Source organism: Sphaerodactylus townsendi, linkage group LG06 (genome assembly GCF_021028975.2).
Source record: "Sphaerodactylus townsendi isolate TG3544 linkage group LG06, MPM_Stown_v2.3, whole genome shotgun sequence".
Taxonomy (NCBI): Eukaryota; Metazoa; Chordata; class Lepidosauria; order Squamata; family Sphaerodactylidae; genus Sphaerodactylus; species Sphaerodactylus townsendi.
The window spans coordinates 91,220,132-91,233,553 of record NC_059430.1 but is presented as its reverse complement, the minus strand read 5'-3'; the positions used below and the strand labels follow the sequence as shown (position 1 = coordinate 91,233,553).

Below are 13,422 nucleotides of genomic sequence, written 5' to 3'. Positions count from 1 at the left end.
GCGCCTTTTTGTTAACTTTTATTGCTAATCTTTTATTGTTTTTCACGGATATCAGCAGGCCTTTCAAATGAGATATGCTTATATCAGACATTTTGACAAAGAAAACTAATGTGCCCAATGTGTAAAAAGACTTAATATTTTAGTAAAAGCTCAGAGTAACATGCATAACGTTTCCTCATTGTATTCCAACTACAATCTTGTGAAGTAGGTTAAAATGTGGAAATTGTAACTGAAACAGCAATCATAAAGGCTATTGGTTGTCCTTGTTTATTGGTTGTCTCGTATTATCTGATTACACTCCTTTATATCCTATAATCCGCCTGAGTTTCAGTGAGAAAGGCGGATGAAAAGTAAATAAACAAATAACACGTAATCCAAGATTGGTGGTGGTGGGCAATGGATTTTCAAGTATGCTCGTTTGGTATTCTGGCTTTATTTTACTTGATCAACCCTGATAATCTTTAGAGAAAGACCAGGGGTCCTTGCAAAGCCGCAAGTAAAACAAAAATACAATCATCCGACTGAAGTGAAGGAAAAGCAGCATTTTCCAGAAGAGCGTTCTGGCAAGCACAATTTATCCGCTAGCGGAGAGAGCAAATGCAGTCCTTTATCTTGCACAACGAGGGTTCCGTTCTCTTGTGGCACAGCCGGTCGTTGTCGGCACGCGCAGGCAAACACAAGGACATCCAGAGTAGACACCCTTTTGCCTAGAGCGGACCTTTACGCACCCACAAGATTCATACAGTGGAGCCACTCCGGAAGTCTCCCCTCGCCTACCTCGTTGTCGTCTTCCACTGCGGCTGTGCGGAAGTGAGGTCAGATTGTTTTGCTGCGTGGGGGGAGGCGGGTGCGGATTTCGTCGTGAGGCAGTGGAAGGGCCTCTTGGTCGGTTTTGGGTTCCCTCAGGGGTCCCGGCGAGGAAATGGACATCCTCAAGGCGGAAATTGCGCGGAAGCGGAAACTGATGGAAGAGAAGGAGCTAGTTGCGGTAAGTTGATGGAAGGCAGGGCGGACGGAGGGACCAGAAGGAAAAGGAGACCATATGAAGGAAGGTGGTGGGGGAGACCGTGAGAAAATGTGGGAGTGGAGGGGGGAAGATAATACTAAGAAAATTGGTAATAGAATGAGACCAGGGGGAATGGGAAAGGGCGATCCGAAGAAAATGTGGGGAAGGGTAATTTAGGAGACCAAGAGGATATTTGGAGTGAGAATTTTTGTTTTAAAATGTAGGATCTATAGAATGAGACAGTGTACTACATAATACGTGACAAATTTGAAACAATGGAATGTTGGACATAATTAAGATAGTAGATGCAGTTATGAAAACGTGGTGTTTGATACAATGTAGAAAAATTGTGTTACTTCAGTAGAAAATAATGCAATGCTGGCAGTATAATACATGCAGCAATCAGGTGATAAAAGCAGAAGGTTCCATGGGATTGGAGTACATTTTCCTTTTGTGTTGTGTTTTCAGTTTGTTGGCCTACAGGTATAGGGTTGCCTTGCCTACTTTTTCTCTTGTGTGATGTGTGATAGTTGTCGATGGCTTTCAACTAGTGTTCAGACAGGAGAACAACAGGCACATTTTTTGCAGCATAGTGTATAGGTGTCAGTGGGCCCTGGTTGAAAGCTTACCTGCTATTATGCTGCTTAAAGCATAGGATACATGCAGTGTACTTGTCTATTTGTTTTAATGTGCTCTTAATGTGGTTTTGTGAGTTTCTCTTGGCATGTTGACAATTTGATTTTTTGGTCATAACTTTAAATCTATGAAATGACAATAGCAAATATTTACTATGAGAAATGGCCAACTTTGTCACATTTGATGTACATATCTTTTGTATTTATTTCATGCTAATAAAGGATATGAGATGGAATGACTGAATGAATGACAAAGCTTTTACAGAAAAAACATAGCACCTTACAACATAAAAAGTAACCTTGTACCACCCAAAAACATCATGCAAATTGTTGGTAGTTACCCAAAAGTATTCATTGGGCTGAATGTTTGGTTATTTGAGAAAAAGTGCAAGAGCATGATGTCTCAGAGTACAGTGGAGTGATCCCTGATTCTGCAGCATCAGAAGCTTTATGACAGAGCAAGTGTGGGCCTGTGAAACTCATGTGGGTGGATTCTATCTCCCCCTTCCCACTCACCTTCCGGTCCTGCTGCAACAGGGCTCCACCACTGCAGCGGATGAGCCTGGAGTGACTCCCAGTTTGTGTCACCACAGTGGCATGGTGACTGTACACCCTGTGACGAGCTGAGTCAGTGGGGGTTAGAGGTAGGTGCTCTGTGCCTGTCTGGGCTGGCAAGGCATGGAGGCAGGTGTTCTGTACCTGGCCAGGCCAGCAGGCAATAGAGTCAGGTGTTCTGGTGTTCTTTTATTTTGGAAATGAATTTATATAAATGAATTTATATAAAAATGAATAGATCACTTCCTTGTTATCATTTGCAGGTTTTCATGTTGAATTTAAAATACAGCACATTATATACACTAAAACTGATGTGAACTACAACAACAGGAGAACAGCAGGCTATGTGTCCTGAAACAGTATCACTTGCTAATACACAATAGAATCCACAACTTTGAGCAATACTCCTAGCTCACAAAGGGCAAAGGCACTGGATCTAATTGAGGTGTTTCAGCTGCAGTTTGCTCCATGTGGTGTTCATTTCCGTAAAAATCCCCAGTCTAGCAGCCTGTACTACATTGTTATCTTTGCAGGTAGAACCCATCATCATTTCAGGGCCAAGGTGCCGCTAAATTTAGTGTTCCCAGCCAGAGAAGAGCTGATGACCAAGGCTTTTTAGTCAGTAACTGCCCAGATAGTGGCCCTGTTTGCACATGCTGCTTTGCATTCTGTGATAGTATTTTTGTGTACTATCGCCATGAATATCCACTGGTCGAATGAAACTGTTGTTCTGCTGAAGGCTGATGTAGTTGACACCCTGTACAGTTCCTTTTTCGTCATGAATCCCTCTTGGGTCTTCTTGTTTGGTTTCTGTAATTATTCGTCTCTGTTCCTCTTTTCTTTGGGGGTACAATATGTTTGAATAGCCTGCAGGTTGGATTAACCAGCAACCCCCATTTTCCATCAGTATCAGATAGTGTACTTCCGAGATGCAGAATTACTGTACTTCCGAGATGCAGAATGTCTTTGCTGAAAATGTTTTGATTGATTTAGAATTGTTGGCCGTATTGAAGGAGTTAATGTTCAAAAGTTAATTTACGCTACAGTGGTCAATATTCTCTGCATAGCATTGGCTGGTACCCAATGTGGTTGAGGGCTAATGAGCTGCACCTGTCACCCACCCCTTTGCTTAGTACAGGGGTCTGCAACCTGCGGCTCTCCAGATGTTCATGGACTGCAATTCCCATCAGCCCCTGGAGAGCCGCAGGTTGCAGACCCCTGGCTTAGTAGTATTAAAATAAGAAATCTAGAGTGTTAAATGAGTTTTTACTGAATTAACTAATTGTCTGTCTTTCAGGGAAATAAAAAGTACTTTAAACGCAGTGAGCTAGCCAAGAAGGAAGAGGAGGCATATTTTGAAAGATGTGGCTACAAGGTAATACAGCAAAACTCATTTTGACATGTATATTAGTTTTGTAGTAACTGACCTTCTATGATAATTTTAAAAGATATTGCTAATAATTCTTTGTCTAATTTGTCACTGTTGCACTTTAGCCTGTAAACAAGAAGCCCCCAGGAGAGGTATGATTTTGCAACCCATTTTGCAATGTAGGAAGAGGCATGCATGGATCCGCAGCTTCTTGGATTGTCGTTTATAGTTTGGCTTCTTCTTTAGAGGGCATGAGGCTGCTTGAGAATAAAGCTCTTCTTGCTTTTTTTTTATGTTGTGCTCCAGCAGGCATGTACAATGGATCTGACGTTAACTAAAACCAATTTATCGAACCATGGCAAAAACTGCAAAGCTTTGGCCTGTCTTCTGGCCTTTTCCCCCCTAAACTGGTACTGCTTAGAAGGTCAGCAAACTTGTGTAGTGAGTGTTCATATCAGTCTTTCTGAATCTGATTCTTAAAAGAATGTGAGACATAGTTTGTATTTTCCCCTAGTTATGTAAATGCAATGAGTGAGTCCTCTGGAAATTAGCTTTCCCCCATATTAGAAAAAACAGTTTGGAGGGGAGCAGAATTTCAGTTTAATGTAGGTGGAAATGTACATTCAATTACTTCTTTTAAATTTGATGCTTTCATCAAATCCAGAATTTTTTTCTTGGTAGCTGATTTCAGCAGCTAGATTCAAGTCCGTTATCACTTTAGGGACCAACAAGATGTTTGAGATCTAAGCTTTTAAAGTCAAAACTCCCTTTGTTAATTTGGAACACCAGTGCCAGGGGCTTGGATAATGTAAGTCCATAGAGCCCACTGGAGGGTTTTTTTGGACAGCACGGAGGCTTTTGTTTTGTTTTTTGCTGCATCCCGTCACCAGGAGCTCTGGATTGGACTGCTCATTTCTTTAGAGGAGTATGAAAACAACAGGTGAGACAAAAGCGTAGTGCTGGAATGGAAGAATCTAGCTTCTGTAAGATATAGTATCTTCTTGGAAGATTTATCAGGAGGAGTATTGCTTCTGTGCAAACATGGCTTACTAAAAAATAAGGGGACTAGGACACTGGGGCAGTGAGGGTGGTGCTATAATTTTACTGATACGATGTGGCATGGTTGAAAAGCTCCTTATTCCTTTCAGGATAAATTAATGGGCAAAAAGTGCTGAGGATTGACTGAGGCAGAGAGCCAAATACATTAAGAAGCGGGAGGGTTTCTCGGGCAGTGATTTGTGTGGCAGTAATATTTAGTAGGATCAAAAGATTGTGTGGATGGAATGGGTTTCCCAGAGAGCCTTCTGAAATAAATGCAACTAAGAAATATTCCGCACTCAAATGCTATTACAGAGTGCCCCTATAGTTCTGTACTTAAAGTTTCTTAATACATTTTAGAGGCAGAAGATTATGCTGGGAAGTTCAGGCGCTTTTGCTTAGCTTAGACTGCTTTAGTAATTGCTTAAAAAGAGGAAGCACTGAACAAGCAAAACAATTTTTTTTGCTCACTGCTTGTAACTGTCCAGCTTAAATCTGTTTCCATCTGGGTGATATCATCAATTTTGCTTTCAGAAATGAATACATCTAATGATTATAATGTGACTTTAAATATTGTTTTGGGTAATGCACATAAGGCTTCTGTACTGCATAAATAATTTCTGGGCGATTTTTGCTTGCCATTAAAATTGTCCTGGACATTCACAGCATATTTTCCTGATAATTGACCTGGTCTTAGAGTTTCGTATGGATGGCTGAAATTCTGGGCTTATTGTCTGCCTTTGTTGTGGAGAATGGGTGTCATCCTACAAATTGAAAGTGGTGAGACATTTTCAGTAACTTAAATGGACTCAACAAAAGCATTTCACAAAGAGGGACCAAAGCAAAATATGGTGATAGACAATGGATATGGAGTGATACTTGTAAAATGTGGTTATTTTGTATGAGCTTGTATTTGGCTCCCTAGTTGGTCATGAATTTCAAATTGAATTTTTGTGAATTTGACTGACTGAGAGGTGTTTTAAAACATTTGATGATGCATGATGTCTTAATTCTTCCTTGGTTTGATTTGGCAGCAATATGTTATGGGAGTCTTGATTCTAGCTTAGTGTTTGTTGCTGCAGAGAACTTATGAAGCATCGTAATTTGTGGAGGGCTAAGCAGGCATTAGGTAATTGGTGTAGTTACCAGGATCATGTGGAAAATCCCAAGCCCTGTGTGAGTTTGGGGGATGTTTGCATTTCTTTATAGAATTGGCCCCAGTCTAGATTGAGGAGGGGTTATTCTCACAATATTTTTATTGGCTGTGGTGCATTTTATTGCATTTATTAATCACTTTTGGGGAATACAAATGGAAATAACTACATTGCTGACTTTTTTTTCATTTCAAAGTTGCTCATGGAAGTTGCACAGTATGCAAGTGTTGTAAGTAATGAATGTGGTATTCCCCCTCCTTTAGCTGCATGAAAACAATTGTATAAGTGGGGGAGGGGCTTATCTCTTACCTGCGTTAATACTGTAATTGCCATATTAGGTTGAATTCAAAGGTGTATGTTTCTGCTGATATAAAAACACAATAGTAGAATGTCTGAAGGATGCACTGTTGTTGATTCCCCCTTTCCTATCTTAGGTCAGAGATATTATCAAGGAAGAATGCACAAAGACTATTCCTGTAGCCAAGAGATAGGCTTTGATGGATGACTGATGAAACTCTTTAAATTGTTAAACATAAATGAGAAGCAAAGTGAAAGGTGACAGAAATAGAACCAGAAGTCTAAATGCACATTACGACAACTTGCATGTAGAGCAGCACATATTTTCTTTTGTGTTAATTTTTTTTAAAACTCTAGGTTTTGTCTGTTGGCTTTCTAGGTACAACAGGAGGAGAAGGAGGAGGAGACAAAAATGGCATCAGCCAATCCAGTGCTGGAGTTAGAGCTGGCAGAGGAGAAGTTGCCTATGACTCTCTCTAGGCAAGAGGTAGGAACACTTTCTGGAGCTACCATGCATGCAGCCTTTTGTGGCTGACAATATCTTGATAGCATTTATCTTCTCTAGAATACAGTTTTAAATTTGTCACGCAGTAACCATCTGAATGTGAAATCCAGGAAACATGGGTCCTAGGTGAATGTTCTTCATGTGGTTAGCTTTAAAACTGTTTTGCTACTTCAGCTTCCGTTTTGCTACTGTTTTACTACTTAGGGTTTTCCTCTGTGAGCATTATTTTAGGCTAAGGCATGAGGGTGGCCTTATCTGTCTTATTTTTCCCCAGGTTTTCCTAAAGAAGCTGCTCTGGCTTTTTGCAGGTCATTAGGCGGTTGAGAGAAAGGGGTGAACCTGTCAGGCTGTTTGGAGAAACTGATTATGATGCTTTCCAGCGGTTACGGAAGATCGAAATTCTAGCACCAGAAGTGAACAAGGTAAGTCCATGTAGCATAAGGAAGATCACTGAAGGAATAAGGACCAGGGAAAAGTATGTACATATTGCTTAGTAGTGATGTGCAAGCTTTGTGCCAGTTAGCTGGCAAAGAAACAGCTGGTAAACTTGTTTAGAGTACAGAATCAGGCATTCATGAGAAGGGCGCCAGAAAGCGCCTTCCCTTCTCCAGTTCAAAGGCTGCTTGGATAGCATGTCTTTCTCTGGTCCTTCCCATCCATACCAGTGTGCTTGGGCAGCGGGATCCAGCACACTTGGAAAAGACCTGGTGGATGACTTCACCTGCCCTGTTGCTTGAAATATTTGTAGATGGCCCCATATCTGTTCAGAGTGTCAAAACTGGCTGTTTTATATAGTTTCCAGAAGCCTGGAATGTAAATTGCTTTCCAAGGCCGTTTCTGCACAGCCAATTAAGCGTTGTGCCATTGGTGTTATTGGCAACTGTGCAGCAACGGAGCGTTCGCATGGGCGGGCGCTCCGTGGACAGGTAGCACATTGGCTGAACTGGTGCGCTTTGCATGGCTGCGTTTTGTAAATGGCATTCTTTTTTCCCCACGGTTGATGTCATGGGTGTTCGGTGCCAGGATTAGCCAGTGTGGGCTGCCATTGTGGGGGTGGGCTCTGCGGCACCAATTCCTGGCAGGCGCTTTGCACGATGCCAGCTGAGGAGTGGCGTTGTTGAAAACACTTGCTCGTTGAGCGATTTTTGAATACACCGTTGAATACATCGTTGCATCATTGTTTCTATAGCTGCTGCCATGCAAACTCCCCGCCAATAACGCTCTTTTTACCGTCGTTTTACTGGCTTTTTTTGGCCTGTGTGGAAATGGCCCAAGTTACCCTACTCAGAACTGTTGTCTCTTCTTCTCCATAGGGCTTGAGAAATGACCTGAAGGCTGCTTTGGATAAGATTGACCAGCAGTATCTAAATGAGCTTGTTGGTGGCCAGGAACAGGGAGAAGATGACACTCAAAATGATCTCAAGGTTCATGAAGAGAACACCACCATTGAAGAATTGGAGGTACAGTAGGACAACCAGTGGCTTTTTCCAGACCCTGGGCGAAAAACTTGTTAAAACTCTCCCCAAAGAAAAACTGCATTCTGCAAAATGTACAAATGTGAGGAATGGAAAGAAATCGGAATGATTTTGCAAGTCTTCCTATTTTGCACATTTTGGCTTTCTAGTCATGTGGCAATTTTGAGGCAAGGGGATTGTTGAAAATAATAGTAAATATCTTCTATCTTCTTTTCCAGGCTTTGGGGAGATCTCTAGGGCAAGGTGATGATCATAAAGACATGGATATCATAACCAAATTCTTGAAGGTAGAAAGCAGAACCATTCAGAACATTTAAGTTGTAACCAAAACAGAGCGTAATCAGTTACTAACACTGTAAACTTTCTCTGTGTTTCTCTGTGTTTTGATGTTAATTTTTATATGCTTGTTTTGGCTGTAAGGTGAACTGACCATTCAGAAACTGTTGAGAGAGATTGAAGCAAGAGGGCAAGGCAAACTGTTCCAAAAAGCTTTGTGTTCAATAGCCCATATGGTTGTGAGGAATTTTCTAAATTGATGAAACTTGGGAGCTAACTAGTCCAAAAAAGATCCCCCTACCTCTTGCTAACTGTGGATGGAATTAGATGTTTGAATTCCAACTCAGACTTGGCTCCAGTTTGCAGGTTGGACTGTGATAGTCAGCATGGTATAGTGGTTAAGAGCAGGTGGACTCTAATCTGGAGAACATGGTCTGATTCCCCACTCCTCCACATGAGCAGTGAGCTCTTATCTGCTGAATAAGATTTGCTTCCGCACTCTTACATTCCTGCTGGGTGACCTTGGGCTAGTCACAGTTCATTCAGAACTCTCTTAGCCCCACCTGCTTCGCAAGGTATCTTCTTTAGGGAGAGGAGTTTGTAAACTGCCTTGAGCCTCCTTACGGGAGAGAAAGGCTTGGTATAAATCCAAATTCTTCTTCTCTAAGTGCACATAAGAAAGAAGACAGTTACTGTTTTAACACCCACTGAATTCACCATCCCACCCCATGTAGCCCTTCCTCTCCAGCTTCTTAGCTTCTAACTGATCTGACTCGTTGCCAGAATTTACCAGGAGTCAACTGAAGGGGCAGAAATAGAAGGAAGGAAAAAGCAGAGATTAATTAGGGAAAAGGGTTTCACTCACTGCCTACTGTTGTTTTTCCCTCTCCATCAAATACCACCTCTTGGGATTGATTGTGTTGCTTGCCGGTGAAAATGTATAGTTAGGAGATGCATAATTGCTAGACTCAGTTTCTCACAAAAGGTGTGTATATGTACCACTGCCTGTAGCCTGTTGTATTTCCTGAGCTCTGGAGCCTTCAGAATGATTTTTCTTATAGATTGTCCCAACCTGTGAAGGCACCTGGCTAATAAGGTAATCACCTCAGTGCAAAATAAAATAGCATCTCATTAAAATACCCTCCCCCTTTTCATGAGCCTCTTTTTTTCCCTTCCAAAATTTTGTCTTTTGAAGATTGTGCATTTGTTAATTGGAAAATTGCCAAGTGACTTGCAAGAAGGTCATATTTGCCCCCTTTCTGTTGGATGAGATCTTAAGATACCCTGCTTCAAATGTAGCCTCATTCCTAAACTTGGCAGATGGTGGCCCCGACACCAGTCTTTCTGCTTTGGTGAGTGATAACACTGGCCAACCTCAAAGAGCTGTTGCAGGGGGATTTGAAATGATGACCACTGAGGGCTTTCAGAACTTAAAACCTTGTAATGTGTATGAGAAAGTCAGCACCCTCCATCTTATGCACCACTGTGAGTTTTAAGACATATAGTTTTATCCAATGCAGATTTGCTCAAGTCCCAGCATGGCTCTAACGTGTTCCTCTTCCTCAGTTCCTTCTTGGAGTCTGGGCCAAGGAGCTGAATGCCAGAGAAGATTATTTGAAACGTGGGGTGCAGGGAAAGCTGAACAGTGCCACTCAGAAGCAGACGGAATCATACCTGAGACCTCTGTTCAGGAAACTTCGGAAAAGGGTAATCTGGGCAGAATTTTTGTGAGTGTCTGTTCTGGGGTATCTATTCATACTTGCAAGTAATTCTGCCACATATCTGCATTAAATACTATTGGGGCATGCAGAATTCTAGAGGAGCTTGTCTGTTGTGTCTTGAGTAATTTACTGCTCTAGCCTTGTCTCCTGATTGGAATGCATCAATTACTTGCACGAACCTAGAGTTGCCACCTGTCTGGAGAAAAACTGTCCTGTCCCTTTTACGGGATGTTATTTACCAGCATGGCATGAAAGGTATTGATTGGCCATTTCCACTCATTAAGTCCCTATTAAAGGGACAGGGTATTTTTTCTCTAGGCCAGTCGGCAATTCTGTACAGAAACATCAAGGCTCCTCTGAGGCTAGGTAATTCTTATTCCCCTGTATATCTCTAGTGTTCTCCAATTTTAATTCAACACAATACTGTTTCACAAATGTTAGAGCTACTAAGTCGGGCTATGCAGAATATAGCTTCTCTCACTTGTTCCCTTCTTGATCTCTCTTGTTTGTTTGTTTCTATTTAGACTCTTCCTGCAGACATCAAAGAATCAATAACTGATATTATCAAATTCATGCTACAAAGAGAGTATGTAAAGGTACTACAATTTAAGACTTCACAGTGTTCATGCCCTGTAATTGGAGTGGATTAAAGTGTGTGAAGTTTTACCAGCTTAACTTTTCAAAACAATGTTATTAGAGATGAGCACAAAAGTACGCATTCAAGCATGTAATAAGCTGGCTATACTTTAGGGCACAGGGGATTGCACTCCATTTTGTGTGTGTTAAGAGCCAACAGGGTGCTTCCAATTTATGAATTAAGGACCTTCAAAAATATTATTGGGGTGTTGTGTGGTTTCTAGGCTGTATGGCTGTGTTCTTTCACGGCCAGAATCACTGGGGTGCTGTGTGGTTTCCAGGCTGTATGGCTGTGTTCTAGCAGCATTTTTTCCTGATATTTCGCCTGCATCTGTGGCTGGCATCTTCAGAGGATCCATTAAGATTCTGATGGGCTCTGTTTCTGTGGCTTGAAATAGCTCTATTGATATCCTATCCACTCCTCGTGATTTTTTCTCCCAGTTCTAAATGCAGTTTTCACTTCCGTTTCTAAAACAGTAGCTGCTTCTTCAAAAGACTCCTCTTTAAAGCAAACTGTCATCTTCTCATTTCTTCAGTATAGTTCTTAATTGTCTTTCTCCAGTGGTCTGTACCACAGCCTGCCTCTGGCACTGTTTCAAATTGACAAATAGGCAGCAGTCAGGTCTAGAAATTACTCCTGGAGTGAATCAACACTGACAGTGTGATCAGAGAGAATGAGTAGCAAGGCCTGGCTTTGTGGCTCAGCCCAGCAGAGGCCCCATCCAGGCTTCCTCTTGAGCGTACTGATTAACGCTGCCTGGCATATATTTGGAAAGATTACCAATAGATTTTAACGAATGAAAGATATATAAGCACTTTGTTTTCAATGCCAGCTTTGGTTGAGCAGCTCAGAATGATAATGAGTGTTCTTCATGTCCTTGACGTGGAAGTTAGCAAAGAGTGGTAGGATTTCTTGGGCTTTCAGCCTCCAAGCTGAAGCTGGGAGCTCTTGGCTTGTGGTTTAGGCTGCCTCTGAGGCCTTGTGCACTGCTGACCAGTTTGCTTGTTTCTGCAGGCCAACGATGCCTACCTCCAGATGGCTATTGGCAATGCTCCCTGGCCCATTGGCGTCACTATGGTAGGCATCCATGCCCGAACTGGCCGAGAAAAGATTTTCTCAAAGCATGTGGCCCATGTGCTGAATGATGAAACTCAGAGGAAGTACATCCAGGTGAGATGATGAGCGATGATGGTAGGCTCAAGGTTTAAGGATGCATGTTAATCTCAAGAAATACCTTAAGGGGTCAGTGTTTGTGCAAATAACAGTTATTAGATGTGGACCAGTCCTATTCAGTTGACTCTGTTTAGGTTAGAGAAGTGCATCCATCTGTTCAACTGGAAAATTCCACAGAAGCTGCTTTGTGTCTTCATTTCAGGATTCTCTATCTGGTCTCGGTCACTTCTCTGTTAGCAACTGACCCTTTTTGTGTTACTTCTCAGGGCCTGAAGAGGCTGATGACCATTTGCCAGAAGCACTTCTCAACAGACCCGTCCAAATGTGTGGAGTACAATGCATTATGACGAGTCATTGTCTTTGCCTGGGAGAGAGGGCTGCTGAGTTGTTGAGGCATCTCAGAGTGGGCCAAGGGTGGGAGGCTGGAGTTCATTCAACTCGCCACATTCAGCTGCACTTTGATGAACCTCAAGGCCACGTGTTACAGACCTGTATCAAGAGGCAATCCAGCATTAATGGAGCTGTTTTCTTTCAATGAACTTTCAGCAGTTCCCAAAAGGTCCATTCTGTTCTGCTTTTCAGAGTTTGAATCAGTTGGCTTTAAAAAGTCTGATCTTGCAGAGTTTGAGGCTCTGTGTCTGAGGTTGCTTGAAGTTGTTGCCTTTCCTTGTAGGGGGGAAACACACTCCTTATGTATATGTTTTCCACATTGAGTCGGATCCCACATATCCATTCTGCTAGCAGAAGTGTTTTTCCTTCTAGCAGAAGAAGCCTTCCCCAAATAATCTAGGAATGGACCTGAAGGATCCAAGCTATTCTGGTGAATTGTGTCGATTCTCTGAAGAGCCTATGTATTTTGAGTCTCTTTTTCAGCAGTAAGAGAGGAAACCAAAGTACAGGTTCAAACACTTTTACTCACCCCAGTTAATGGGAGAAATCTTCTTGTCCCTGTGAATTTTTGTGGTGGGAAACCAGCATGGCAGTTTGCATTTGATGTTATGGAATGTGTTAGCCTATAAAAAGTTGTCTACCTTGATGTCTCTGGGGAGTATTTTTAAGATACTGAAATTTGATTGGATAATTCATGTTACCAATGTTCGATAGTGGTCTTTCACACCTTTTTACTAAGACCAGGAACATGATGGACAGTAGAAGATTCATGTCTTCTTGTTCTCAAAGAATGGAAAACATGGTATTTTTGAGACCAAACTGCTCTGGAGGGAAAAGCTAAACGTTATTTGTACAAAAATGCATTTTAATATGAAATTATATGAAAAATTGTTGGGGGAAAAAATCAATATTGTTTAAAGGGCTGATATCTGTGGGTTTTATTTTAATAAAAGATTGACCATTCCAGTTACTTTGGACTATAATCCAAGCCAGGGTCTGCAATATCCATTCCCTTTTCAAGGCAAGGGCCCCTCTGTCAACACCGAGAATATTTTTTGTCTTTGTAATTGCAGAGATAAACATGAAACAAGTTAGCATGTATAAAGCATGTGTGTAGTAGAGTTCTTAATGCTGCTTTGGGGCTTAGTGTTAAGGGACAGTTTAAACGAGTCAAGTGGTTTATGAAATCTC

The 13,422-nt window shown here is 41.8% G+C and overlaps 1 protein-coding gene across 2 annotated transcripts; it reads left to right on the top strand.

Annotated features, from left to right (window-relative positions):
- The first annotated feature begins 816 nt into the window (after positions 1-816).
- On the top strand, positions 817-13,201 carry PRPF18 (pre-mRNA processing factor 18). 2 transcript variants are annotated; one of them, XM_048500848.1, is made up of 11 exons: positions 817-988; positions 3,494-3,571; positions 3,691-3,717; positions 6,434-6,541; positions 6,868-6,981; positions 7,873-8,019; positions 8,253-8,321; positions 9,877-10,017; positions 10,556-10,627; positions 11,683-11,838; positions 12,108-13,201. In XM_048500848.1, the coding sequence occupies exons 1-11, from the start codon at positions 923-925 to the stop codon at positions 12,186-12,188; spliced, it is 1,059 nt and encodes a 352-aa protein (XP_048356805.1). In that variant the 5' UTR covers positions 817-922; the 3' UTR covers positions 12,189-13,201. The 2 variants fall into 2 exon arrangements, with proteins under 2 accessions (XP_048356805.1, XP_048356806.1); XM_048500849.1 differs by lacking the exon at positions 3,691-3,717.
- The last annotated feature ends 221 nt before the right edge of the window (positions 13,202-13,422 follow it).